Source organism: Balaenoptera musculus, chromosome 14 (assembly GCF_009873245.2).
Source record: "Balaenoptera musculus isolate JJ_BM4_2016_0621 chromosome 14, mBalMus1.pri.v3, whole genome shotgun sequence".
Classification (NCBI taxonomy): domain Eukaryota; kingdom Metazoa; phylum Chordata; class Mammalia; order Artiodactyla; family Balaenopteridae; genus Balaenoptera; species Balaenoptera musculus.
This window is the reverse complement of record NC_045798.1, coordinates 27,832,679-27,860,432: the sequence shown is the minus strand read 5'-3', so window position 1 is coordinate 27,860,432 and position 27,754 is coordinate 27,832,679. Positions and strand designations below refer to the sequence as shown.

General features: G+C 60.9%; 1 protein-coding gene across 5 annotated transcripts in view; it reads left to right on the top strand.

The window, feature by feature from the left end:
- Positions 1-27,015, top strand: part of TXNRD2 (thioredoxin reductase 2) — a 35,263-nt gene extending 8,248 nt beyond the window's left edge. The window contains exons 5-18 of one of the 5 annotated variants that reach the window (XM_036874906.1): positions 211-285; positions 830-908; positions 1,351-1,413; positions 3,779-3,849; positions 9,169-9,188; positions 9,873-9,964; positions 11,906-12,080; positions 19,731-19,867; positions 22,132-22,227; positions 22,466-22,558; positions 23,945-24,016; positions 24,098-24,195; positions 25,042-25,247; positions 26,127-27,015. In XM_036874906.1, coding sequence (XP_036730801.1) covers positions 211-285; positions 830-908; positions 1,351-1,413; positions 3,779-3,849; positions 9,169-9,188; positions 9,873-9,964; positions 11,906-12,080; positions 19,731-19,867; positions 22,132-22,227; positions 22,466-22,558; positions 23,945-24,016; positions 24,098-24,195; positions 25,042-25,165 — 1,195 coding nt within the window. In that variant the 3' untranslated portion in view covers positions 25,166-25,247; positions 26,127-27,015. Of the gene's footprint in view, positions 1-210; positions 286-829; positions 909-1,350; positions 1,414-3,778; positions 3,850-9,168; positions 9,189-9,872; positions 9,965-11,905; positions 12,081-12,420; positions 12,562-18,228; positions 19,252-19,730; positions 19,868-22,131; positions 22,228-22,465; positions 22,559-23,944; positions 24,017-24,097; positions 24,196-25,041; positions 25,248-25,983; positions 26,103-26,122 lie in introns of those variants that run through there. The other 4 variants (XM_036874904.1, XM_036874907.1, XM_036874909.1 and 1 more) reach the window with 4 other exon arrangements.
- Positions 27,016-27,754: the final 739 nt, after the last annotated feature.

The following is a 27,754-nucleotide window of genomic DNA, read 5'->3' as shown; positions in this document are numbered from 1 at the left end:
GGCACGTGGTCCGCTCGGAGCCCCTCGGTCTGAAGCCCCAAACCTGGCCCTGGGGCGGCAGCCGTGGGGACAGACATCACCTTTACCACCTTGAGAAACCCCTCTGCTTCTGGGCATTTCTGTTAAGGGCTGTTTGCCTCTAATAATCTGTGACGGGACCACAGCTGACACTTGTGTGGTGGCTTTAAGCATCGTGCTTTGTGTCAACAGGGGGAAAATGGCAGAAGCCATTCAGAACCACGTGAAGTCCCTGAACTGGGGGCACCGGGTCCAGCTGCAGGACAGGTACTAACGCCGCGCTAGGCTCTGGGCGGGTCCTGGGGCACGTGAGGACTCCCCAGGAGGAGGAGGCGTGAGACCTGGGTTAGAAAGCCCAGCCACCCTCGCCCCTCGTGGTGCCTGCTCTCCCCGCCTCACCATCCCCTCCCTGCTGGGCACCCCCTTCACCAGCAGGAGGTCCGTGGGTGTTTTGGGGGGAGGGTAACTGGGTGCATGTGGGGGCCTCCCCTTCCTGGTGGAGGGTGTCCAGGTGACATGACTGACCTCGGGGGAGGCCCGGCCACCTCTGTCCTCACACACCGGGGCTGAGCTTGGGCCCTTAAGACACCCCTGCATGGCAGCTGTGGTCACCACGTCCCAGGGAACCCTGGGGAGACAGCAGCCGCGCCCCATGCTTCCCGGTGCGGGTCCACACACTCCTTTTGCCCCCCGTGAGCCATGGGTGGCCCAAGCTCACATTGTAGCCATCTGCCTAGTGCTCCCTATTTAATCCTGAGGTGATGCCTCATTTGCAGAGGAAATGTTTGAACATCCTATTTTTATTTTGCAGAAAAGTGAAGTACTTTAACTTCAAGGCCAGCTTTGTCAACCCACACATGGTTTGTGGTGTCTCAAAAGGTGGGGAAGAGGTGAGCGCCCACCTCCCGGGGCCCCTGGGGCAGCACGGGCCAGTCCATGGGTCAGTCTGTGGCCCAGGCGGGTGGACCTCAGCTCTGCTCGGCCTCAGCGCTGTCCTTGGAGATCAGCGCTGCTGGGATTGATACGATGTTCCTCTGGGGCCGAGGCCAGTCTAAGTCTTTGTGAAGGAGGAAGTGACCACGCCAGGCTGCCCGCTGCTCAGGCGGCTGCAGCCCTGCAGGGGTTTGCGGGGATTCCAGGAGACCTTACCCCCCGTGTGATGCTGTGTAAACTGTGAAGTGCTTGGACTTAGAGGCTCTCCTGCCAGTCCCTGGGGCTGCTGCCACAGGGTCCACACTTCAGGGCAGAGGCTGTGATGGGGAAGCTGGTGGAGCCCTCGAGTGGGGACCACAGGTGACCCGGGTGACTGTGGCTTTCTCGGTTTCTTCTCAGACTCTGCTTTCGGCCGACCACATTGTCATCGCCACCGGAGGGCGGCCGAGGTACCCCACGCATGTGAGTGTCCTCAGGAGCCCCCACCCCCCCCCACCCCGTTCATGGTCTGGTGACGTGCACCTCCCACTCCCCCCTTTCCTCCAAGTGGCCCTGTGCTCACAGCTGTCACTTTCCACTGCCCGTGCTCTTGAGTGCCCTCTGCTGAGCCAGGTTCCCACATCCCCACTTGGCTGAGTCCCGAGACCGGCTCTCGCGTTCCTCGGCTGCTGGGCCGGCCCCCGCCTGCCCTCTTCCTGTCCCCACGTCACTTCTTCTCTATCTCCCGTGTTGATTCCTCCTTTTTAGCCTCAGAATGTTGGAACGTTTGGGACTTAAGCCTTGTTCCTCCTCCCCCAAACCCAAATCTTGTTCTTTAGTTGACATGAAACTCACATACCATAAAATGCACCCTTTCAAAGGGTACAGCCCAGTGAGTTCCAGTTTACTCAGAGTCGTTCACCCGTCGGTCCCACTACTGAATCTCAGAACGTTTCATCCGCCCAGAACGAAACCCTAGCCCCATCAGCCGTCGCTCCCGCCCCCCTCCCCCGGCCCCAGCAGCCTGCTCTCTGTCTCTGTGGATTTGCCTGTTCTGGACGTTTCACATCAGTGGGTTGAGATGCATGGCCTCTTTGACCAGCTTATGGCTGAGTGATGTTCCGCGGCGGGTGTGACATTCTGTTGTCCGCTTGCGTGGTGGACCTCTGGGTTGTTTCCATTTTGTTATGAGTGACGCTGCTGGGAGCCCATGTGGATGCGGGTTGTCCCTTCTCCTGGGCAGACACCTGGGGGTGGAGGTCCCAGGCCCTGGGGGCGGGGGGCAGCCTCACCGTTTACATCCCCACCTGCAGTGTGTGGGGTTCATCCTTTTTGGTTTCTTCTCGTGTCTTGTGATGTTTTGCTGAAAAGTGATCATTTCAAATAAAATGACATGTTCACTCTGGAAGCTAGGATCTCCCTCCACTTTGGGATTTCGTTTATTGCTGCTTGGCTGTTGGGTGATTTTTCTGGACCGATTTTGTAAACTCTTTATTCTGTGTCCTGTGAGGCTACTGAGGTCTCTGCTCAGTGGCCAGCTAGTGATTGGGCAGAGATGTGCGTAAACACCAGACCCAGGAAGTACCCCCGTCTTTGAGAGGTGCCCCACCCTCAGCGCTCAGCCTGGTGGGGGACGCTCTGCCTTCGCCCCCACCTCCTGCTTCTGTGGGACCTGGAGGCCAGTGCTCAAGGCCGCCCCAGACCCAGACATAGGCCCAGACAGGTGGATGGGGAGGACCAAGGGCGTGGTTCTGCGTCCTCGCAGACTCTTAAATCTGAACCTCCGTCCAGTTCTGTGCTTCCACTGGAAACAGGAGCTGGGAGGGCGCCAAGGCAAGTACACACTCCAGTCCTCAGGACCGCGACGCGGCCCCTGCCGCTGTCAGCTCAGCAAAAGCAGCCTCCAGAGGGGACCAGACAGCTGTGCCAGGTGGCCCTGGGCAGGATGTGTGGCTCCATAGGAGGGGAGGGCGCTTGTTCCAGTAGCCACATAGGCAGGGGCCAAGTGGTGACCATTAGTGATCCCTCACCCACAGCTGGGCCCACGTTGGCTCCACTCAAAGCCCCTGATGGCCGTGGTCAGTTCCTGGGACCCAGGGATCAGCTCAGCTCCACCCTGCACGTGGCTGCCAGAGCGCCTGCGAGGGGACTGGCCCGGCCTCTCCCTGCTGTCCGCTTGCCTGAGGGGCGGGGGGGTGGGGGTGGGGGTGAAGCAGGAGCCTCGGGTCCTGGGGAAGCCGCTCAGCGGCCACTCTGCTCTTGGCTGCCCACCCCGGTGCCTGCCAACACTTGTTGTGTTTTAGTCCCTTTGATATCCAGACCTTTCGATCTTCTTGAGCAAACTTAAGAAATTCCTGACTTTATTTTTTTTGCCAATTGGAACCATAAACTGTTTGAAATCCGTTTCCTCTCTCCCAGCACATCTGACTCTCAGGGACCATAGAGAGGACGTGTCCTGTGTCCCCCACCTGCTGGGGTATGGGGTGACCTGGACAACTCCCGGGCACAGGGCCCACCGTGCTGTCCCTCAAGGGCCCCCGGTCGGTTGCATCCAGCCTCCAGCCTTCAGCCTGGCGCCCTGGGAGCTGGCCCGCGCCACTTCACCCCTCACTCCCCACAGCCCTGGGTCTGGATCTGGGGGTAGTCCTGGAGATCGAGAGGAAGGAGCCGCTGCCCCGGGCCCCCCAGGAGCGGCCGTGTCCCCTGTCCAAGAGGCCACACCCGAGGAAGTGCAGCCACATGTGGGCAGGTGGTTCTGGCCCAGTTGTGTCTGCAAACTGGGCGTCCTCGGAGGGAGCCCCGGGGCAGCCGGGGACGCAGACCTCACATTGACCCTTTTCCCGGATAGATCGAAGGTGCCTTGGAATACGGGATTACGAGTGATGACATCTTCTGGCTGAAGGAGTCCCCTGGAAAAACGTAAGGCCTGGGGGTGCCCAAGGGGCCCCACTCCCCTGTGCACACGGCCAGGCGGGGAGCACACGCCGCTGCCCCTCTGTAGCGCATTCTTTCCCGCCTACCTGAGGAAAGGGCAAAAAGCCTGGCCCTGTGCCCATTTTGGGCTGACACTCTCCCAGGACTGAGTCACAGTGCGTGGCCCTTATTGTCTGGGGCGCAGGTTTTCACCAGGGTTCCCAGGAGCTGCAGGTCCCAGCGGGTCCTCAGGGCCATCTGGGTGGGTGGGTAGGTGGGTGGGCCCTGGGGAAAAGCCCTGGTCCCCCTCCGGCTCCGATCGAACGTCCCCGTTTTCATCCGTTTGTCACCTGGGCTTCCCTGAAATCAGCAAAGGCTTGGGCTGCCAGAAACCAGAGCCCAGCTGTGAAACCAGACCTGCAGCGTGACTGGCCCCACCGTGGCCAAGGGCCGGGTTCACTCCCGGCATGGGGTCCAGGTCTGGATGCTGCTTCCTGGACACCAAGGGGACCTCATGCTTGCAGGGACCATAGAGGCCACCAGAGGGCGACAGAAGCTCAGCTGTCATAGTGCTGGGCTGTGGGGGACCGGCTGCCGATGGCCCGAGGGCATGCCCGGGGTGGGCAGGTGTGTGCAAGTGTGCATGTGTCCGCATGGGTGAGGGCATGTATGTGTACACGTGAGCATGTGTGTGAACACGTGAGCACGTGTGTGAGAGCTTGCGCGTGTGCTCGTGCTGCGCTCTGCTTGTCCTTGCTATCCCAGCCTCACAAGATGTCCTTGTTCAGGGCTGGGCACGGCCCCTGGCATGGGGGTGGCTTGGTGTGACCTCCCACCACTCGCGGCCACCTCGTTGTGGAAGGCTGCAGTGAATACCCCAACGTGCATCTTCTTGTTGTCTCAGTGTTTCTTACGTGTCGTGTGCGCGGTCAGGGCTGTGTCCACAGTAGAGAACTGCGGTCCCGGCTGGGCATTTCCATGGGGCCTGAAGGGAAGGGAGCCTCTCCTGCTCCCTGTGGGGGTGTGGAGGGAGCGCAGCCACTTCCATCTGCGGTCAGGCTCCTGGCCCTGGCCACCGCCTCGCCTCCCACAGGGCCCCCAGGCTGTGGTTGGTGCTTCGACTTGGCAATAGTTGTTAATTTTTCTGATGTCACATTTATCACGTTTTCTCTTTACGCCATAGTATCTGGGTTATTTGTTGTTTTGTCTCTGACTAGTAGGTTAAATGTGGCCTGGTTTCATTTGCGTTTGCTATTATGTGGTCTTTTGTGCAATTACTGGCCATTTAAAATTGAGTGTGTGAGTCGTGAGTGTGTGTCTGTGAGTGAGCGTGTGTCTGTGTCTGTGAGTGTGAGTGTGAGTGTGTGTGGCTGTGAATGGGGGTTGCTCGCTCCTGGGCCTGCTCTCTGGCTTTTCTCTTTCTTATCTTCCCGAAGGTTTGCTGTCAGGGCTGAGATCCCGTGTTGTTTACAATTGCAGATTTTCTCAGCTTGTCCTTTTAACTCATGTAACATACAAATGTTTTGGTCTTTTTTTTTTAAGTGTAGCTTAGGCTCTTTTACACTTAATGGCTGTTAGATTTATTGCATGTTCAGGAGGGCCTTTCCCCCCCAAGATCGTTTTTGACAAAAGCCCTGGATTTCCTGTGGGTCCCGGGGCCTTGGGGCGTCTGCAGCACATCTGCGGCAGAGACAGGGTCCCATGCGTCCACCACCAGCCCCTCCCACAAGCCTGGAAGCTCCTCCAAGCAGAGCCCAGCCCTGCTCTGGCCCTGATTTGGGGTCCCTACCTCTGCGCAAGTGCCCAGCGTGGTCTTCAGACCTGCGTTGTTTTCTTGCGCATTGATTTCTCTGGGTAACTGAGGCACTTTGCCAGCCTCTCCGAGGTGGACTGTGGAGACCGTGGTGCCGATGGCCTTCAACCTGCGGCCGCCTGGACACTGGCTCCCTGCTTGGTGCTTCTGGCCTGGCTGAGGCCGCCCGTGTGGCCTGGTAATCTCCGCCCATCACCGAAGGCCAGCAGTTTCTGAATCCTGGTCTTTTGTTAAATTAGTTCCTGTGTGTTTTATTTTCTCTCGTTTGCTATTTCCCCGTTACATTTTGAGAGCTAAGTCCACCTCCAGGAGGGGCCGGTGTCTGGCGGCTCTCACTGCCTGCTGCTCACCGGAGGCTGGTGTGCGGAGAGGCCGCACAGGCCGGAAGGAGGCCCGGGCGCAAGGGCCCCGCGCAGCTGCCCCCAGTGACCACGTGCTGGGGCAGCGGCCTGCGCGGCCGGGAAGACAGCCCCAGATATTGGGGTCAGGAAAGTGTTTATTTTCTTCAGAAAAAAAAACGTTTAGAAGACTTTTTTAAAAAAGCTCTTTCGTTTAGAAGGAATCTAGGTATGTTATTGTTTAAGGAAAAAAGTGTTTGCAATGTATCAGTCACCCGTTCCGTTCTGAGCATGATTTATGTGAGGAAATGGTTTTTTTAAAAATTAAGCTGGAGATATATCCCTGTACGATGCTTCTGTGAAACGCAGCTTTTGTGCGGAGCTGTGGATGCAAGTTGTAACAGTGTGATACGGGAGTCAGTGTTTACTCCTTACATTCCTGCCCGCAGTCAAAATAAGCCCGAGGGTCTACAGTAGCATTTCTGTATTTTATCAGCTTGGGCTGGGCTGGGGGGGCCTCTGCTCACACTCCGAGGGGCTGTTTCTGCCAGATTTATTTGCCTTATAAATATTCCCCGTGTTTATTTTAACTCGCCTTTAAAATGGAGCTGAAATGAATATGGACCCGAGGGCTGCCCCCGGCCCTGGAGGCCTCCTGAAGCCGGGCGGGACCTTCCCACTTGGCCCCGGCCAGGAGGCCAGCCGGCGGCCGAGGGTGCCCAGCGTGCCTGGCCTCGGCCTGCAGCGGTGGAGCCTCCACTGGCCGGCTCCCAAGGGCCCGTGGGCACCGCGGCTGGACTGTCCTTCAGGGGCATCTGCATGAGGCTGGGTGGCCAGCAGCTCAGGCCTGGAGATCCGGCCCTCAGCCTCCGCGGTTGCCCCACCCGCCTTTGCCCCTGAGAGTCTTGGTGCTCTCTGGATATCCTGTGTCCAGCTGCTCCTGGGGGCCCCGAGCTCCGTGGCTCCAGCATTTCCTGTGCTGGCAGGACAGCTGCAGGGCCCCCACGCTGTGTGGGTGCACCCCCGGGGAGCGGATCGGGGCCTTCAGACTCAAGAGGCAGGTGGAGAGCTCTTTAAGCTGGGGCTCCAAGCCCTGAAGGAAGGCTTTGTTTCTGCTTCCTCCCCCTTCAGACTTTAAGGAGAGAGCCAGCCCTGTGATCAGGCTAATCCCACTGCAGTTACACCTTGGAGTACAGTGTTTGCAGCACCGAAGGGCACACAGGGGGGCTCCCCGAACACACACACAGCTGAGCGGGGCTCTGGGTGCAGGTGGAGCCCCCGTGGGGTGTCCTGCTGCAGTGTGAGGCCATGTGTCCAGTCCTCAGAGGCCCCGCCTCCCCAGGTCCTCCCTTTGCCAGCAGGGCCTGCCCTGGGCACTTTGCCTTGGCACCAGCTTCAGCCCCACCCAGGCTGGGGTCTCCTAGGTGGGGCAGGGTGGAGTGAAAACCAACACTGTTGACCGTCTTTCCTCTTGGAGACAAGATGAGGCCCAAGGTGACCATCAGGGCCAGTGGATGCCTGCCCGCTGTGAGGTTTCAGCCGCCCATGCTTGGTCAAGGACGCCCACTGAGGCCCGGCCTGGCTGGCGCCTGTACCCCAGATGTGCCCTCTGTTGGCGGCTCGGAGCCAGTAGCCTGGGGCTGGGGGTACCATGACCTTGAGGTAGGAGTGGGGGGCCCACCCCGCCTCCCTACCCTGCTCCCTGCAGGGCTTGGGGAGGTGCCCGGGGCTGCAGGAACAAAACGCTTTTGCCAAAATCAGGAGACCATGTTGCTGCGTTGCCTGGAGCTGGGCTGTGGGCTTCAGGCTGCAGCCACCCCCCGCCAAGAGGGTCTGCTCTATGGAGACAGGAAGGCTCGGACGAGCAGGACAGCCCAGCAGGCGGGCAGTGGGCTCCCCGGCACCTGCATGGCACGGTTGCCCAGGCCATGGCCACCCTGAGTGGGAGCACAGGGCACCATGAGGTCCACACGGATGCTCTTCATTGGTCCTTGCGTTGGGGCAGGATGTTCAAAGCAGCTAAAGCCTGTTTGCATTTTAAGTAACTCGTAGTTTCATATTTTAAAGAAAGGCTTGTCCCCTTCCCCATACACGTCAAGACTCAGGGAGGGCAGGTTGTGTAACGTTGAGTGTACCCACGCGCAGACATGTGCATTGTACCTATGTGTGTGTGCCTCACACGCCGAGCTCTCCCCACTCACCCTGCACAGGATGCCAGCACGGTCCTGTCCCAGCTCCTGAGAGGAAGCCGTGTGCCAGTTGCTTCCCGCAGGGCACCGGCAGCAGTATTCCCAGAGATGTGCTGCTGTTTGAAATGGAATTATATCATTAGTACCTGCTGGGATCAGAGCTGACATTTGCTTATCCATCCTTGCATCACCTCCTCTCGTTCAAAGGCTGAGGGGTGATCTGACAAGCCCACCCACACGCCGCCCGGGCTGGGAGTCTCCACTCTGTGTTCAGTTCTGTTCATGTGTACACATGTGCAAGTGTGTGTGTGTGTGCACATGTATGCATGCAGGGTGCGTGCAGCTGAATAACAGGAGAGGATCTGCTGGGTTCCAGCGTCCTGTGTCCCACTCCCCGGCTGCCCTTGCTCGGGGAGCTGACTCTCCCAGCCACAGGCCTGTGTGCAGTAGGGCTGGGTGGGCATGGGGTGGGCCGTCTGCCTGGGCCCCGTGGTCCCAGAGTGTTCTGCCCACAGACAGGGCTTCCAGGAGCTGCCCCACGTCTGGCGCCTCCCCGTCTGTTTCCAGCCTGGCTGCAGGAGGTCCAGAGGAACCCAAGGCAGAACTTTCCTTAGGAGAGAAGGAAAAGCCTCCTGCTTCTTCTGACTGGGCTTCGTCCATGTTTGTCCCGCCTCCAGGCCCATCCCCGGGACGTGCTGTTTTGTCCCTGGCCACTCATTCCTTCGCCACCAGGCAATTTCCCAAACCAGCAGCTCTGTTTGTCATTTACAGCTGGAGCTCTGGGAAGTGGGTTTTGTACATTGGGACTGCCTGTTTGAACAGTTAGCCGCAGGGACTCCACAATAGTGACATGTCAGCTGACAGGCGCCCTGCATGAAGGCTGCAGGGCCCCGTCCCCCTCAGAGCCCCACCAGGGACGGCTGTGTGCATCATGGCGGCCACATGTGAGACTCAATTTCTCTCTCTCTGTCCATCTCTCTTACAGGTTGGTGGTTGGGGCCAGCTGTATCCTTTGCTGCGTGCAGGTGACAGACAGATAGACAGCTGTGTTCACCATCCTGAGAGTGGAAGCTTGGGCCCCAGGCCCGCCTCCCCCCCTTGCCGCACTCTCTCCCATGGGGCTTGCCCTCTGCCACCTGGAACCAGGCACTTACAGGCACTTACAGGCCCACTCAGGGCGGATGACCTGTGCTCGAGGGACAATTTGAGGTTGACCTTTGAGGCTGGGGCTTCCTGGAGGCTCTTCCTGAGCCACTCGCTGGCTGGGCAGCTGGACACAGCCGTGAAGCAGACGGTCCTCCCTGGAGAGCAGCCCCACTCAGGCCGGTTCCTTAAGAGGGAGTAGTAACACCAGGGAGGGTGGAGGGCGTGTCTGCAGGGAGATGGAGGCACTGAGGTCTGGGCACGTCTCCTGTCCTTCACCACACAGGCCCCTTGGTTAACCTCCAGGGAGTCTGGACAGAGGCCCCGTGGAGACAGAACCCGCCTGGCCTGTGGGTGCTGAAGGGAGTCTCCACCTTGCCCTGGACGTGCGTTTGAGAGATGGGGGCGGTGGGGAGGGTGTCTCTGCGGCCAGTGTTGGAGACTCTTCTGGGCTGCTGGGGACTGGTGGAGACGGGGGCTGCTGGCGGGGGCACCGGGGGTCTTGCTGCCTAGCTCCCGTTAGTGTTCCTTAGCCTGCTCTGGCAGACGTGGCCCTGGAGTGCGCTGGCTTCCTCACTGGGCTCGGCCTGGATGCCACTGTCATGATACGCAGTGTCCCTCTACGGGCCTTCGACCAGGTAATGCCGGGCCGGTGTCCCCTCCACCTGTGGCCCACCTGGGCAGGTGCAGGTGTGGGCTGGGAGCGAGGTCTCAGTCTTTTTTTTTTTTTTTTTTTTAATTATTTATTTATTTATTTATTTATTTATGGCTGTGTTGGGTCTTCGTTTCTGTGCGAGGGCTTTCTCTAGTTGTGGCAAGTGGGGGCCCCTCTTCATCGCGGTGTGTGGGCCTCTCATTATCGCGGCCTCTCTTGTTGCGGGGCACAGGCTTCAGATGGGCAGGCTCAGTAATTGTGGCTCACGGGTCTAGTTGCTCCGCGGCATGTGGGATCTTCCCAGACCAGGGCTCGAACCCGTGTCCCCTGCATTGGGAGGCAGATTCTCAACCACTGCACCACCAGGGAAGCCCGAGGTCTCAGTCTTTACAAACTGGCCCTTGAGTCGAATGAGGAGATTGTTGGCAAAATAAACACCTGCCAGCGTATTGCAGCAAGGGTCAGCACGTGGGGAGCGTGGCAGGGACCAGAGGGACACCGTGGGCATGCTGGCCAGCTCACGGGCCGTGAGGTCAGGTCACCCAATAGTAAGCGGCCGGCGTGTGTGGGCAGAAGTGCTGTCCTGGCTTCCTCGCAGAGCCACCTGAGGTCCGAGGAGCTCCGCTATCCAAGGGCAGCATGGACAGGGAGCAGGTGGCAGCTGGCGAGGCCCTGGGTGACCGTCACGGGAGATGGTGGCCCGGCCACCATGGACTGGAAAGACGTGATGCTGAGCCAGGCCACTGCAGCCTCGCCACCTCCCCGTCCACCACGCAGGGCAGCACCGGCCCTGGGGCACAGACTCTCTCCCTGACGGCGGACGTGCCCACATAATGAGCACGTGGAGTTTTTTTTAAACCAAAAACCCTCCGAGGAGATGTCACTTTAAAATCCAGGTCTGGGTTGTCATTGTCAAGACACCAGGCTCCCGGTGCCCTGCAGAGATTGGCACTGTCCATTGCACAGCTCTGGGGCAATGCACCCCTCGGTCCTGTCACCTGCTCAGTGCACATGCCCGAGCACCTGCCACGGGGACACACGTCCAGGGAAGGCCTCGAGCCTCATGCTGGACACAGGCGGAGATGGGGCCCGAGAGGCAGAGGCCCGCAGGGACGTGGAGAAGGGGGCCAATGAGGCTGAGCTGGAGAGCCGGGTTGGCGGGTGGTCATGGTAGCAGGAGAGGGAGAATCTACATGTGGTTGGCATGCGGAGACAGTGGGGTCACCAGGCTGGAGTCGGGGGAGCGGGGGGAGAGCAGGCTCCAGGTGAGGCCTTGTGGCCTGCCCACCTGTTCTGGGGGACAGACAAGGCTCCTCATGCTGGGGTGGCCCCTGAGTCAGGGGAGTTAAACACTGACTTGTATTTTCTCCTGATGGCTTGTTCGAGCCCCCACCGTGGCCCTGGGGGCACAGCTGCCTGGGCTGAGAGGGAGGAACCCCCTGCAGCGCCTCCTTATGCCATGCCACCTCCCCTAGCAGTTCTTGGTGAGAAGCGGAGGTGCCCACCTCCACTCCTAGCTCCCCCGCTGCTGACCCCAGCCAGGGGTCCAGGCAGGCAGAGCCCGGGAGAAGGGGTGCGTCTCTGCCATTTCAGTGAAGACTCAGTTAACTAACATCTAAAGAGAGTCCAGAGGTCACATGCACCCTAACCGAGGGGCTTGGGTCCTCAGATTTGGAGGGGGTCGGGGCGCCAGAGGCTCTCCCGGCTTGGCCCTCAGCTCCGTGGAAAGCAGGGCACTCGGAGCGGGGCGGCCTGTGTGAGGCGTCCTGGAAGAAGGTGTGGGGCCCTGACCTCTTCCTTTGGACAGGCTCCCCTGGGGCCCTGGGCCTTTTCAGGCTGTAGGTCCAGGTCCTCTCCACAGGCCTCAGCAGTGACACTCCCACTGCTGCCCGGTCCTCAAGGCATGTCCTCTTGTGCTTTGCAGCAAATGGCTTCCTTGGTCACAGAGCACATGGTGGTTCACGGCACCCGAATCCTGAGGGGCTGCACCCCCTTGAGGGTGGAGAGGCTCTCAGACAGGCGGCTCCAGGTCACCTGGGTGGACCTCGCCTCCGACAAGAAGGACACAGGCACCTTTGACACCGTCCTGTGGGCTGTAGGTAAGGATGCTCAGGACCCCGTGCTCCTGTGCGCACTTGGGGGACCAGGCGAGGGACCATGTGATTGTGCGTGCACTCGGGGGACAAGATGTGGGACCACGTGCTCCTGCGCGCACTCAGGGACCAGGTGCGGGACCAGGTGCTCCTACGCACACCCGGGGGACAAGGCGTGCCGCCTTCCCCTCCATTGGGCATCTTGGCCCCCTTCTTGCCACTCCCGGCGCCCGTCACCCTGCTGGCTCTGGGGTGGGGGGGTGGATAAAGGCCATAGGGCGGCCCTGAGCAGCCTCGCTCCTCCTCCGTCCGAGCACACTGTGCTCTCCTGGTCTTTCTTCCCCAGCGCTCCTCGTTCTGGAAATGAAAACCAAGGAAGAGCTGTGGATGGTGGGTCGCAGGCAGCTGGGTTTTCGTCCGGGAGACTAGTTAGTCCTACGGGCGGTTTATCGAGGCCTCGCGTACATTTCCTACTAACTTTAAACCTTGGTGTAGATGTGTTTTTTTAGTAAATTGGACTTGTTTTCCACCGTAGCTTCAAGATAGCTGTTTATAACATACAAACGATAACAGAGTTTTTACCTTTTTTTAACTGTTTTAACGTGTGAGTAACATAAAATTTACTATCTTAACCATTTTTAAGTGCTCAGTTCAGTGACATTAAGTATATTCACACACCACCCTCCATCTCAAGAACTTTTCATCGTCCCAAATGGAAACTCTGTCCGCATCAGATAACCCCCCACCCCCTCCCAGCCCCTGGCCCCCACCCTCCTACTTTCTGTCTCTGTGACTCTGATGACCAGGTCCCTCAAGTGAGTGGGACCCTACAGTGTTTCCCTTTTTGTGTCTGACTTAGTTCACTGGCATTGTGTCCTGGAGGTCGTCTGTGTCGTAGCCTGTGAAGGTGGGCAGTGCTGCATATGGCACACGAGGCTCATCCGGGCATTTGCCAGTGGACACTTGGGTTGCTTCTGTCTTCTGGGTGTCTTGGAAAATGCTGCTGTGGACAGTGGCAGGCAGAAGCCAGCTGCTGTTAATACGTGAACGTAATGGAGACGTGTAGCTTCTAGCCAGCTTCTCGTTGCTTCTGACGCGTCCCCTTGGCCGCCTTCAGCTCTGTGGGTCATCTTGTGTTGGGAGTGGGTGTCCTCCCGGCCTTGCCAGAAGTCACACTTTGCAGATTTGCAAAGGCAGCGTCTAGTGATAAGGCAGAGGCCCCGGGCGTTTCCCAGCAGGCGTGGGCTGGCCGCCACCCTGCCTCCTGTTCCCCGAGAGGCATGGGTCCACCTGTTTGGGGCGGTGAAGGCCGAGCAAGCGTGGCCACGCAGAAATGGCTTGTTGGTGACCTTGTCGGGCACACTCCCTCCCAGGCTGGGCCCTCCCTGCACCCGGCTGCCCCCACGGAGAAGGGGAGAGTGGATGTGGGGGGCCCCTGCCAGGGCCGGGACGGTCAGCCTGGAGAGGAATGGGCTTTGAGGGTGGAGCAGGGAGTGCAGGCGCCGCGAGGGGCTCCCCACAGAGGGGCTGCGGGTCCTGCTTCCGAGGGCGTGTGGGCTCACCTGCCGGGACACCCACCTGCCTTGGTGCCTGCGGCCCGTGGGCTTGGGACCCTTTTTCCTGATCTGTCAGCTTGCATTTTAAACGTAGGGACGGTCAGTGTCTTCGTTCTCCCGTGTTTCCAGCCCGTGGGTCTCTTCGTGCTGAGCCCGGTCACTCGTCCCCCGTCTGGGCCTGGGCTCTGAGTCCGTGTGGCCGTCAGACTTGTTGTCCGGCTCCACAGCACTCGGCGAGTGTGCCGAGCCCTCAGAGGGCCTGTCCCCCAGCGTTTGTCCACCCCAGCTGCCCAGGCCCCCGCGTCCCCGGAGGTGGGCCCAGGCAGCAGCGCACTTCTGAGAAGCTGAGATGCTCAGAGTAGTGGGAAATCAGAAAATGAAATAAACTCCGGAGGAGTCAGCGATTCACTTCTGAGGAACAAAGCAAAGATCTGAAATGCCCCAGAGTGAACTTACTACCTCTTGACCAAGATCTGCTAAATTACCAGAGGAAATGTTCTTGACCAAATTGTAAAAGTAAATTTTATGTAGGTTTATTTTGATGAACGCTACTCAGACCCAGAAATGTAAACTGATGGTTATTAATTTAAAATCCGTTCTAACTGACGAGGTGGCTGGTTCCCCCTCCCACTTGCACCCCATCCTCCCGCTTGGTCCCCAGTGCCTTTGTACTGAGGCGCGGGCTTGCACCCAGATGCCATCAGCTGAGCCCACGCTGCTGGCGGCAGCCAGAGGGTGAGGAGCCGGGCCCTCGGAAAGTCTCAGGGTCCTCCCAGCGTCCAGACGACCCTGGTGGGCGGCAGGCAAGGCCCCGGGAGCCCTCCCCAACTGGGAGTTTTGTTTTCTGTATTTTCAAAAAGAGCATCCCCCAGACAGTCTGCCGGGCGTGATTGATGCTGGGGGTGGAAGCTTTTCACAGTCCTTGGCCTCTGACCTTGCTTTCCGAGGCGGCGCTGCGGTGGCGGGTTCCTGGCACGCCTCCTGGGTCTGCACAGGCAAGTGCTGGCGGGGCCACTGCTCCCGCCGGGTTTTGTAAACATTCAGGAACCATTTCCCACTTTAACAACTGGGAATGTTCTCTGCCCATTTACCAGGTAAGCCTTGAACCAAGCGTTATTTCTACTTGCAACAAAGGGTGATCCTGGAGGTCAAAATACAATCACCTGGGCGGCATGGCTGAGGAGGCAAAGAGCTCGCAGACCATAGGTCTGCCCAGACGCCAGTGCTGCATCCACACTGGCTGGACTTGACGTGTTAAAAATGAAAAGGGAAAGATGCGCCTCGTGCCCTGTGGACGGTCCACGTGGACGGCCTTGGCCACAGCCGACGAGGCTCACAGACGCGGGGATGGGACGTGGGCCCTGCAGTCTGCCAGCCTCTTCCTCGGTGCAGCCTTGATCTCCACGTGGTGGATTAAACACATTAGCAGCTAAAGCAGTTAATTGCTGTGCAGGGGGCCGGCTCATTGTTTGTCTGTGAATCACCCACCCACACCAGGTGTCTTAGATAACAGGCTGGGAACTCGCAGGAGGAGGATTTCCTGTCTGCAGATGTGCCGATTACGGTGCTGAGTGAAGACAGTCAGCCCGCCTGCCGCAGGCTCGTGTTCACCCGCACAGTTAACCACTTGTGGCCTGGAGCCTGGCTGTGGAGCGGGGGCGGGAGCAGGACTGGCTGGCCCTGAGTGGACACCTCCGAGCAGGAACCCTCAGCTTCCGTGTAGCTTCCTCTTGTTTTAAAGAATGGCTGGAGCACCATGGCCTCGGAAAAACCAGGAGCTGAAGCGGTCCCAGGCTCCTCAGCATCTCCAGCCTCCAGGGAAGGATGAAGGCTCTGGCACGTCCATCCCTGGGCCACAGGAGCCCTGCCCAAGTTGGAAGAGCCCACCCAGGTGGCCACTCTTACGGGGTCCAGAGTGCCTGCCTCGAGACAAGGCAGGGGGAGTCAGTCCCTGAAGCCATCTCCTCTTCTTCAGGCTTTGTCTTAGCAAAAAGCCATTGCCGTTTACCTGTGTCATGTTTGAGCCTCAAACGTGGGGAAAGGGAGCTCGTGAGACCTGGCTCAGGACTGGAGGCCAGCTTCCCAACTGCACCCAACGACCACACTGAAGCCCTCGGGCCTGAGGACACAGTGATGGGGGCCCAAGGTGCCCAGGATGTCTGCAGCCGGGGCCCCTTCTCCGTCCAGGGCTGCCTCTTGGAGGTTGGGGAGGAGCTGGTAGTCTGAGCGCGGATGCAACCTGGTTGGGCCAGCCTCGGGCCAAGGCTACCAGGCCTGTTCCCTGGGACCGCGTCTTGCTGTGGCTGCGGGAGACCCCTGTGTGGCTATGTTCTCTTAGGTGGGGACTCCACAGTGGCCTGCCTGTGCCCCCTGGGAGGGTCACCCAGGGTGGGTCCCTGCCTCCCGGCACCTTGCAGGCTGCCTGTGCACCCTTGCTGCGGTCTGTCTGACCACAGCCCGTGCTCACCTTTCACACTCCTGCCGGCACTTAAATCTTCCCTCGTTACACAATCCCCCTGCTCGTCGGGAAGTGTGCTCCAAGGAGGCGTGAAATTGGAGGGAACGCCCGTCTTCCTGTAACGGGAGGCAAGGGGCACGTGAGAGGACGTGTGTCTGGTTGTCTGCGTCCCCGTGTGCCGCAGAGCAGGTAGCCATGACCAGCAGCTGGTGGTTCTCCCAGTGCGACCAGAGGAGGCTGGACTGGCCCGGTTGCACCGAGAGCTCTCGGGCGCAACGCTGCCCTGGGTGTCCTGGGCAGTCTGCGCTGGGAGGGAGGGCCATCCCAGCTTCGAGGCACCGGGGCTCACACAGTCCCCCCAAGGGACTCTGCCCAGCAGGCGAGGGGCAGCTCCAAGGGCAGGGTGTGTGGACATCACCTCGAAGGAGGAAGCTGGGTGTCTGCTCATACGTGGGCTTCTAGTGCTCTCGTCATTTGTAGTAAGCACGGCAGCGAGTCACGCGGGTTTTAAGGAAGAAACTCTTACAAGGCAAGAGAATCACGAGGATGCGTATAAATGAATGAAAAGGGCAGGATCGGACATTCTCAAGAGGAGACACAGCTAATTTAACATGTGGCCAAAAAAACACCGAATTTTACTAGTAGTCAAAGAAGTGCAAATTCAGTCCTCACAGTCCCCCCTCCACTGCCCTGCAAATGAGCAGAGCCCACTGCCACTGAGGAGGGGGCAGCCCTGCCTGTGCCCCGAAGCCCCCCTGAGGATGCCATCCTCATCCTGGGGGCCCACCAACCCCGTGCAGGGCAAGGAGCAGGCAGCCCGCGTGCCGGACAGGGCAGTGTGTGACCGTGACGTGCAGGGTGACCGGGACGGGCCTCCACCAATCGTGGGAGGAGCACTACCTGCACACAGGGTGCAAGGGAGGTGGTCAGAGGACGACGTGACCGTTGCCATGTAAGCCCAGCCTGGGCCTGAGCTGGCATCTGAGCGACCAGCCACTGGGTACCCCCTCGGACCCCACAGCCGTTTTCCATCTTCCTCTGGGGCTCTGGGCCTGAGCTGAAAGGGAGGGCATGACCCCCTGCTCTGAGCACGAGGGGGCAACGCGGCAGAGGGCGTGGGCCTGTCCCTCCCCGTGTGACCCCTGTCCAGGGCTTGCCCACCCCAGGCCTCATCCGTAAGGCCCAGCTTCCAAGCCCTGAGGTGCCCACGGCTGCCCCTGGGGCTTCGCCTGCTCCAGCCCCTCCCTTCACTGTTCATTCTGGAAGCGTCAGTGGAGTGCCTGCTGCATGCGGCCTGTCCTTCACTGTACTGCCCCCCACCCCCCATTAACCATCCATTTATTCTTTTTACCAGTGGCCTGGCTCACACATCCCACATACTTTCCAAGTTCACGTACACAGAGCGTCCTAAAAAATCCTGGCTTCAAAATGGACTGCAGAGGCCACCTAACTCCAGCATATGTTACCGTCTCCTGTTACTACTTTCAAATTTATCTTTATTTCCTTCGGGATCTGGGATATGGTTTGCTGGCATCTGCGAGGTGTGTAGTTACCACGGTTACCACAGGCACAGGAGGAAGCACTCTTGACCTCCTGTGACCAGCCAGGCAGGGGTGCAGGGGAGAGCCCGGGACAGCGTGGCCGGCGTCAGAGCAGCTGGTCCAAGCGCTGCCGGCTTTGCCCTCGGACTCTCTAGCCCCAGCCCAGAGTGTCACCGGGAGGCGCAGGGCCCGGGGGCCTGGGGAGGAACCTGAGGACTGAGCTATGAGCCCCTGCATAAGGGACTGTCGCCCACTAAGCCCATGCCCTCCAGTCCTGCCTGTGGGGCCAGCTCCTTCCTCTCTGGGAGCACAGTCCAGTCCCCTCCCAGGTGCCCACTGGGTCCCCAGGCGCCTTGGCAGGATGCTGGGCAGGCGGCAAGTCCCACTCTGCACTCATGGGTCTCCATCAGGACCATAGGGCCAGCACTGGTGCCGTCAGAAGGTGGGGCCCTCCTGGCCTTGCACTGCCCGTGTCCAATCTGATGGCGAAGGGCGCCAGCCCTCAGCCCCCGATTCCTGGGGCCAAGCCGAATGCAGAGGCCGGAGCCATCGGCTCAAGAAGCAGGCTTAGCTGAGCCTGTGTTTTGACTTCCCGCCAGGAGAGCAGCTGGAGACTTAAGGCTCCCCTCCCTGGGCTCCACCAGCCGCCACCCGACCTCTGGGGCCTGAGCCGTGGAAGCTGTGGAAAGTGTGCCTTTGAAGTCATGCGTCCTGCCGTCGGGATCCCCCAGCCACGGTGACGGGGGCCACCCACTGCCCCCCTGGGGTCGGGCAGGAAGAGCGGCCCTTGCCACCCTGGCTCAACGAGGCCACATCGTCTGAACTGGGAGAGAAAGGGTGGTGAGGCAGCTCAGCTGTGACGGGGCCCAGGCTGTGAGTACACGGAGCCGGCAGTGCCTGACACTGCCCCTCCTGGCCTCTCCCCCAAGAGCAGGGTTCGTGCTCTGACTGCCTGCAAGGATGGGAGGGTGTGCAGTGCAGGCCCTGGAGGTCTTGGAGCTGGGGCTGCCCGGGGAGTCGGGGGGCGAGGTCGTGCACACTGTCTGCCTCCTTTGGGTCAGCTCGTGGGCCACGGGTGCCGGGGGAACGGCTGCTGCCAGATGTGGGGACACGAGGCCACGGCCTCGTGGCAGAGAGAGGTAAACCCACGTGGAGCACCGTCCTGCCTCGCACAAGCTGCAGGAGGGGTGTCTTGGTGGGGGCGGAGGCCAGCCCAGGGGGGCCACGTGAGGACCCTGAGACACCCCTGCCGGGAAATGCATGCAGGGGATGGGGCCCCAGTGTCTGTGAGGCCTGGGTCCTGTTTCCGACTTCTCCTCAGGTTGATGCCTTCAGAGGCTGCAAGGTCCTGTCGGGCTGAGCCTGTGGCCGTGCTGATCCTTCCCATCCATCACTCCACCATGTGGCCTGGGGTCCCTGGAGCACAGTCTGGGGCTGGGGGCACATCGCCCTTGGTTGCTGCTGCTTCTACACCGTTTCTGTGGTCAGAGCCAGGAGCCTTGTATTTTTAAAAAATCATGAATTTCCAATTCGAAGTTGACGTTACGGAGTTTGAACCGTCCTCTTTGAGTGACATGTAGGACCTGTTAGCATCTGCACTTGTGGGGACGTGACCCTCGGAGGTACAGTTCCAGTGTGGGTTCGCAGGGTCTCCCGAGTTGTCTTTCCACGTGTTCTGTTACAATAGACCCCTTTGTTTTAGGTTGTTTATGGGTTATAGGGATTTTTTTCCACATTTAATTTTACTTTTTGAATATGTATACGTATAAACTGTGTATATGATTTAAAGAAACAGAATTGTATCATAGGATGTGTTTAGGAGGGTCTTGTTGCTGACTCTCCATCCACCCCATTTCCTCCCCATTCCTGCTCCGTTCTTTCATTGAGTCTCTATGCAGGTGTTTGTGTGTGCACATGTATACACACGTGTGTGTATACGTACATACATGTGTGAGCGCGTGTTTGAGGCCCTTGGCACTGTTGGTGCTTGATGTCTTACCGATTCTAAGTGGACATTCTGAGAAGAGTTTTAAATAAAACAAGGAATCTCGGTCAGAACCACTAACAAAAACCTCCCAGCCTTGCTCTTTGTGTCCTTCAGGCCGAGTTCCAGAAACCAGAGGTCTGAATTTGGAGAAGGCTGGTGTGCGTACCAACCCCAACACTCAGAAGATCCTGGTTGACGCCCAGGAAGCCACCTCCGTCCCCCACATCTATGCCATCGGAGACGTGGCGGAGGTACGGCCTGCGCCGCTGCCTCCCCCAACCCCGTCCCCCGACCCCGTACCCCTACCATGTGGCTCACACGGGCTCTGCGCTGAGCCCCAGGAGGACTTGGCATCACCCCTGCCTCCACGCTCCTCCTCTCTGTGGACGGGCGGGCGGACAAGGGGGCACCGTCCACAGATCCTGCCGTGAAGCTCCTCACGGGTCAGCTCTGAGGGATGGTGTCTGTTTGCACACCATGCAGCAGCCTCAACCTCCTGGCCTCGGTTTACCTCTGATCTTGGGCGGTCAGCACCCCCATGAGCCTGGCTTGGGAGGCATCGGTCAGTGGCCCCCCTTACGGGCCCAGCAACACTGGGGGCTGCTCAGCTATGGGCCCCAGCGCCTCAGGATCAGTCGGCCTGTCCTGCACGCGTGCATCGCGTCCCGAGGAGGGCAGTCAGGGCAGGGTCCCAATCATAGGCTGGGCCCCCAGACCTAGCAGGCCTCTCCACGGTGCCGCCACAAAGCGCCACGAACTGGGTGGTCAGAACAGCAGAATTTGTTCCCTCCTGCTCTGGAGGCCCAAAATCCGAGATCAAGGCGTCAGGGCTGCGCTCCCTCCTCTGGGGAGGACCCTCCTCACCAGGTCCAGCTTCTGAGGCCCCGGGTATCTTCACAACCATCTCCTCTGGGCCTGCCTGTCCCTGGATTTAGGGCCGCCTGAATCCAGGCTGACCTCATGTCAATCCTCACTTTAATTACCCCTGCAAAGACACTGACTTCCCAGGAGGGCACAGCCTGAGGTTCTGGGGGGACATGAGTTTGGGGGTGCTGTGAAACCCACCGTGGTGTTAGTTTACGCTCATTCTTCACACATTGAGCACCAGACACTTTTCTGGGTTTTGGGGTCACTGCAGGAACAGACAGAAGTCCCAGCCCTCGTGGAGGTGACGTTCTGTCACAGTCACAGATGACAAGCAAATGAGCTATTTCAGGTGTCAGGAGATGCTCAGTGTGGGGGTCAGAAAGGTGGCAGTCGTCATCGATGCTGTGGGACCGCCCCTCCCTCAGCCTCCCCAGCCTCTGCTGCAGCTTATGATAGGTGGGGGGCTTCCAGAGAGCCTGGCACACATGTGGAGATGGGCGGGGCGGGGAGGCCATGCACGGCTGGGCCTCCCTTTGTTCCCGAAGGGCCAGCCTGCTCATCTGGAGACAGTCTGTCCTGCACTACAGCCTGGCCCCGGTGTCCCCAATGTACCGGAGGGGCCGCCCCCGCTGTGGCCAGTGCTCAGATGGGAGCCAGTTGGCTGCCGCTTGAGCCTCGAGCCCCCCATGAACCCTGGCTCATGAGATGCAGCGTGGGAAACAGACCCCTGTGTCGTGACCGTGGGGACAGCCCGCTGGGTGCGTCAGAGCTCCAGCCGCTCCCCCCGCTGGGTCATCTGGCCACCTAGTCGGCCCATTGGTGTGGATGAGGCTTCACGATTGCTCGCTGCCCCGGGGACCTGGCCGCTTAGCTGGGCAGTGCTGTGTCTTAAAACACTCATCCTGCTCCCTCAGAAAGGTCACTCTGAGCAGCAAGAAGCGTTAACCCCCAGGGGTCTGGCGAGGAGAGGCCGTGGTTCAGGGAGACCTCGTGTGCCGTGTGGGCTGTGTCCCCGTTAGTCAGGCCAGTGGAATGCACGGGCTGCCTACGCGGCTTTATCGCTGCCGATCTCCATTCATTTCTGGAATGTCAAACAACATCTGCATTTCCTGCTGCTGCAGGGGTGATTGGCGGCCGGTCCCAGGCCGACGCGTGTGGGGACACGGGGGCTGTGCCACCCCCTGCTCCCCGACAGGACACACCCTGGGGCAGAGGCCTCCACAGAATGGCGTCCGATCTGGGCTCGGTAATGGGCTTGACGTGCCAGACAAGCTGTGTGTCGGAGCCCACTGCTGCTCCCAGGGCCCGTCTTAGCCCGAATCCCTTAGTGCGAATGGGTAAATGGTGGCTGGGTCCCTTTTGAGCTTTGTTGTGGGGGCAGCTCTGCAAAGGCACTGACGTGAAGAAGGGGTCCTGAGAGAAGTCACAAGTGGGTACGGGCGGTGTGGCCGGTGTGGCCGGGCTCGTTAGCGGCTCACCCCCTTTTCCAGGGAAGGGGCCGTGACCACAGGTGTCTCCCCCGAGCAGGACAGAGGGGAGCATGCGGGAACAAGCAGAGGCAAAATGCGTCTGGGGGAGACGCCCCACTGGGAAGGCGGTACCCCCACCGAGGGTCAAGCTGAAGTAACCCCATGCTCCCACCTTCCAGGGGCGGCCAGAGCTGACGCCCACGGCTATCATGGCCGGGAGGCTCTTAGCCCAGCGGCTCTGCAGTCGGTCCTCAGACCTGATGGACTATGACAACGTGAGTGCCCCTCCTCTTCAGATGCCACTTCCAGCCTGCGGGAGCTGCAGCTTGTTCTGGGGGTGCACGTGTGTCTGTGCGTGCGAGCATGTGCGTGTGTGCGTGTGTGCCTGTGTGTGAGGTGCAGCCCGGGAACAAGCGAGGGGGTCGCCCGTCCAGGGACTGGGCTGCAACTACTGCTCTCGGTGTACCACAGTGGGGTCTTCACTCTGGTGCCTGATCCCGGCCCACCCTCCAGGTCCCCACGACGGTCTTCACACCGCTGGAGTATGGCTGTGTGGGGCTGTCAGAGGAGGAGGCTGTGGCTCGCCATGGAGAGGAGCGTGTGGAGGTGAGTCAGGGCCCCGGGGAGGGGGATGCCAGGACACAGGCCTGTGTGGCCCTCCACCCCATCATGGCCACCCCCCACAGAGGCCTGCGGCAAGCGGGAGTGTTGGCGTCCTGCTTCCCGGGGCCTGCAGCTTGGCAGGACGGGGCATGGGGCCCAGAACGATGGCTGTGGTGGGCTGGCGGTGCTGGCGGGCAGCCCCGGGAATGAGGGGGCCTTTGGGCTGTGGGCCACCTCAGCGGGGTGGGGTGTATGTCTGCCTTGACCTGAAAGACTCCTCCTGCCCTCCGACCTCTGCTCACCTCCACCCCTGCCCTTCTGCCCCCTCCTGGCCATGTGCCTCCTCCACAAGTCTGGTCCTTGTGGGCCTCTGACAGCCCAGACCCAGGCATCCACCCTGGAGGGAGGGGTTTGTCATCAGACGGGGGTTTCTCTGGGGTCTGCTTTGGCCACAGTGTGTGTCCCAGGTAGCCTGGTGGGCTGTGGGTGCTGTGGCAGCTTGCAGGCGGGCTGGGAGAAACCGGACCCCCGTGGCCACCAGAGCAGCCGGGGGCCCTTTGGGAATGAGCGCCCAGGCTCCAGTGCCTGCCCTGCATCCCTGCGCCCCGGTCCCCTCCATCAACGGCACTTTATTTGCTATTTTTGTTCAATTCATCACAAGTGCCCTGGGACATGTGTCCATGGCATTCCGTGATGTTGTTTTATGTTTCACAATGTTGAATGGCCAAATGCCCTTTGTTTGTTTTCTTTTCATTTCTGTCTTCGTTAGAACAATATTCTCTGAAGCTGCATTAATTAATAATGGCTGTGCAGCACATGTGAGGGCTCTGCTCATATTTTACTCGGCCGCAGCCCCGAACGCGCTATCGGCCCTTCTCAGGCGCTGAAAGCCTTTGTCCAGCAGCTCCGGTGGGGGCCGCGCCCACCCCGCCTCCTGGCTCGAGTGAGGGCCCGGCGAGCACCGAGGTGCCCGAGGGAGGCCAGACGGGCGGCCGGGCCCCCCTTTCACTGCCCGCAGTCGCCCCGTCCATTCTCTGCAGTGTCCACCTGGGCTGTGCTCCTGGGCGGTGCCCGTGCCTGCACTGAGCCTCGGGCTCTGGGGCAAGTCAGAGGGTGGCCAGTCTTCACCCGTTCCACTGCTGTAGTTCTTGGGGGTCTTGGGCCTGGTGGGAGAGGGTCTGTCCGCAGGCTGCCATGCCGGGAGGAGAGGGGTGCCTCTGAGGCCAGCCGAGCCTTGTCCTTGCCCCAGACCACAACCTGCGGGCTGAGTGGGCAGTTCCGCGCCCGCCCCCCCCCACCACTGTGCCCACAGCCTGTCGAGCTGTAAAATACCTCCGGGGCTTATTTTGCTGCAGCCGCTGACCCAGGAATTGGTGTCTTGTCACCCAGGTTTATCACGCGTATTATAAACCACTGGAGTTCGTGATGCCTGAACGGGACGCGTCCCAGTGTTACATAAAGGTGAGCATCCCCGTGGGCCTGGCCGGGATGAGAGAGAGCCCCCATGGCCGCGCACGCCCCTGCTGACCGTGTGCCTTTCAGATGGTGTGTCTGCGGGAGCCCCCACAGCTGGTGCTGGGCCTGCACTTCCTTGGCCCCAATGCTGGCGAAGTTACTCAAGGATTTGCTCTGGGGATCAAGTAAGTCCACAGGAATGTCGGCCGTTACGTGACACTCAGGCTGGGGTCCCCCAAAAGTCAGCGGCACCGCTGTCGGAAGTCTGCCACATCAGGGTCACTCGTGGTCATGTTTTCAGAGAGGGTCTGCCCAACGGGACGGGTCCGGTCGGTCACCTGAGAGGTGGCCATGTCCATCTCTGGCCGGGCCACCGGGGGGAACAGGCTCGTGTCCCCAGCCAGCCCTGAGGGGCACGGTGGGTCTTCTCTGCTCAGAATGAGGGTTGGGGGCTGAGTGCCCAGGCAGTCAGGAGCAGGGCCTCGGCATCAAGTGTGCTGGGAGGGCCGCCCGGGGGGGCACGTGTCCTGTGGGGCTGGTCCCAGCTGCAGGCTGTGCATGGCGGGGCCCCAGGGCCCGTGCTGTGGAAGCTCTGGTGGGGGTGGGTTTCTGGGTGTGAAGAGGCCAGGCAGCTGGTGAGGGGCTGTCAGAGGCAGGAGGGCTGGGGTGAAGCAGAGGGAGGGGGCTGAACTCAGAGAGGAGGGCGAGTGGGCCTGTGCCTGGTGGGCTGGAGGCAGCAGGAGGCCAGGCCAGGCAGGTGGGAGGTGGGCCGGAGGTGGGGCTGCCTGGCTGTTGCAGGCTCGGGGTGTTTGCTCCAAGGGAGGTGGGGCGGGGCCAGCATAGGTGTTGGCAGGTGTTCCTGGCTGCCAGCTGGAGAAGAGAGGATGGGGGCCAGGGCTGGGGGATGGTGAGGAGACCGTGACTTCCCAGCTCTCCCCCGTGTGCTGCCACCTGAGGATAGGGGCGGGGGGGACTCGAACACGCCTCCCTGCACTGACTCGTCCCCCGAATCCCCTGTCCCCGGCGTGCAGGTGTGGGGCCTCCTACGAGCAGGTGATGCGGACGGTGGGCATCCACCCAACCTGTGCCGAGGAGGTGGCCAAGCTGCGCATCTCCAAGCGCTCGGGCCTGGACCCCACCGTGACCGGCTGCTGAGGCTAAGCGGCCATCCCTAGACCCAGGGTGCTCAGCATGACTTCTGCCCCCACGGCCAGGCTCAGCGGAGGCTCAGAACCAGGTATGCATGCGGGGTAGGTCCTATGTTTAAGGGGAGTAGGGTGCCACTGTGAACTGCTCTCCAGGTGCAGGAGAAGCTGCACCTGCCGAGAGGGCCCCACCCGCCACAGGGCACTCCAGACCCCGGCCGGGTTGCTGCTGCTCCTCATGTGCAGGCGGTGTCTGGAGGCCGAGGTCACCCCGTAGCGCCTGTCCTGGGGGCGGGGGGGTTGGGGACTCGGGGTGTGGAATGCTCAGTGGGCCTCCCTACCACCTGCCCCGCTCAGAACAACCCAGCTCCTTTCTCTCTTGTCCAGAAGGTGGAGACACAGCCTCGTGCTCAGAACCGCCCGCAGTCTGGTTCTGTTAGACTTTGCAAAGCCGGGCTGAGTGGGCTGCCAGAAGCCCCGGGGTGTGATGTTTGTCCTGAGCCTCATCTAGGAGGAAATAAGCAAGTCCCTGCCTGACCCCAGCCAAGGGGATGCCTGTGGTTGGGGACTTTCCACCTGTCAGCCTGAGAGGGGCATCCCCTGGCCGTCGGCCTTTCCTGGGTTGGGGGGGGTCCCGAGGGCCCCGGGGGACTATGGACAGAGCAGTGAGCGCCCACGGGATGCCCACAGGTGGGCGTGAAGGGCCAAGCCACGGCAGAGGATCAGTGGGCAGTGGGCCAGGCCCAGAGCCTCTCCTGGGGCACCCAGGGCACTGGCTCCTCCACAGCTCCTGGACAGGGCTGCCTCTGATGAGCTTTATCATTTCAGGGTGTTTCTAACAGTTATGCACGACCTGGTGGGGCAGGGCCACCCCTCGGCTGGTTTCTCCTCTATCCCCCGAGAGTCCCTGTGTGCGGGTGGCTGTGGGGATGCGGGGCCACCCCATGCTGACCCCCATCCTCGGCAGGCAGGATGCTGAAGGCCGAGCCCGGGCGAGCCGCGCCCCTGCCCAGTGCATCTGGACCAACCACCGAGCACCCTGCAGGGATGGCCCAGGCTTGCATCTCGCACCCCCGCCCATGCCAGATGATGACGACTTGCGCAGAAACCCCCCGCGGGCTGCCCACGTCTGAGTCCACTGGCGTTTCCAGGGCACAAATAAAGAGAGTGTTTTCCGGAAGCATGCCCTGCCCATGATGTCCCCGACGCGCCCGGGGTGGCCGCCCGTCTGTCACCCCCTTGCCATGGGGAATCCCTTCCGAGTCATGCTGTGCTGGGGTCAGCGTGCGGGGGGGCCCCCAGCACCCTACCCTGGAGGACCCTGCCTTTCCTCCTGGAGCAGAGCCTCCTGGGAACGCAAGCTGTGTTCCAGAGCCACCTGCCAGCGCCATGGCCGGTGACAGGAGTGGGATGGTGCTGAGGCCCTGTCCCCCGAATGTTCCGCTTTCCCAGGGCCCCATCCAGCTTGTCGGCTGGGCTCAGGCTAATCCCGCACATGGAGGCTGACGGGGAGGGAGGCCCCCGGCACCTGTCAGTCACCGCGGAGAGATGGCGCTGACAGCGACGGGCAGGGCCCGGCATTGTACTGGGGCTTTAGCGGCGGTTAATCTCGTGTCTTCCCTAAGAAAACATCACTTAGTCTGCCGCCCGGGAGCCCTGGGTGGGACCCTGCTTGTCAGCGAACAAAGGAATGTCTTTGCGCCTTAATGGGCCTGCGGGAACTCAGACGCCGCTCGCGTGAAGCGTGTGCAGCGGCCCTCAGACGCCCCATTGAGACGCCAAGTGCCGGGAGGGGCCAGGCCTCTTGACAAATGCAGCGCGATCAGCCGTGTCCCGTTTAACGCCCGGCTAGTGGCCCCGCGAGGAGGTTCCCTCTGCGCTGGGCGTGGCCTCCCGGCCTTGGAGGCAGGGGGCGGGCTTTGCGGGGTCAGCTGACCGGGATGGGGGCGGGGCCTGGGCACTGGGATGGCCACTTGGGGCCAAAGAGGACCTGAGGCGGCCTCGCAGCTTCTTGTGATGCCGGGTGATGCAGTCGGGCTGCGAGCCCCACGCACCTGCCAGGCGGCCACCCCACGTTGGTACCCCTGCAGCCCCTTTCCCAGGGCAGCCTCGATCCAGCTGTGACTGCGACATCCTCTCTCTGGCCAGTTCACGCAGCCTGTGTGGCCACCGAAGGGAGAACAAAGCCCCCACGGTGCTCGGGACAGCCCTGGGGCGCCGCCAGTGTGGAGGCCCCTCCCCCACGCGGGGCTCACCCCCTCCCCGTCGTAGGCAGGGGCCTGGCCCCGTTCGCAAGCATCAGGAGCCACAAAGGGCCCGGCCATGTCCCCCGTGCCCCCTGCCCTGGGGGCTCCAGTGGGATGGTGTGTGCAGACCCAGACTTCCCTCGCTGACCCCCAGCCCCCCGCCCTGCACTTGGGGAGGCGCCCACTGTACTCTTGGGTCTCAGGCCGGAGCTGGGCACAGGGCATTCTGTCCTGCTTGTGTGTCCCTCTGACCTGCCTGGCTCCAGGGTCGCTCACTGCGTGGCCTGAGGCCCCTCCCTGGGCAAAGCCCGGCTCCAATCCCTCCTCCCAGGGAGCGTAGGGAGGGGCCAGAA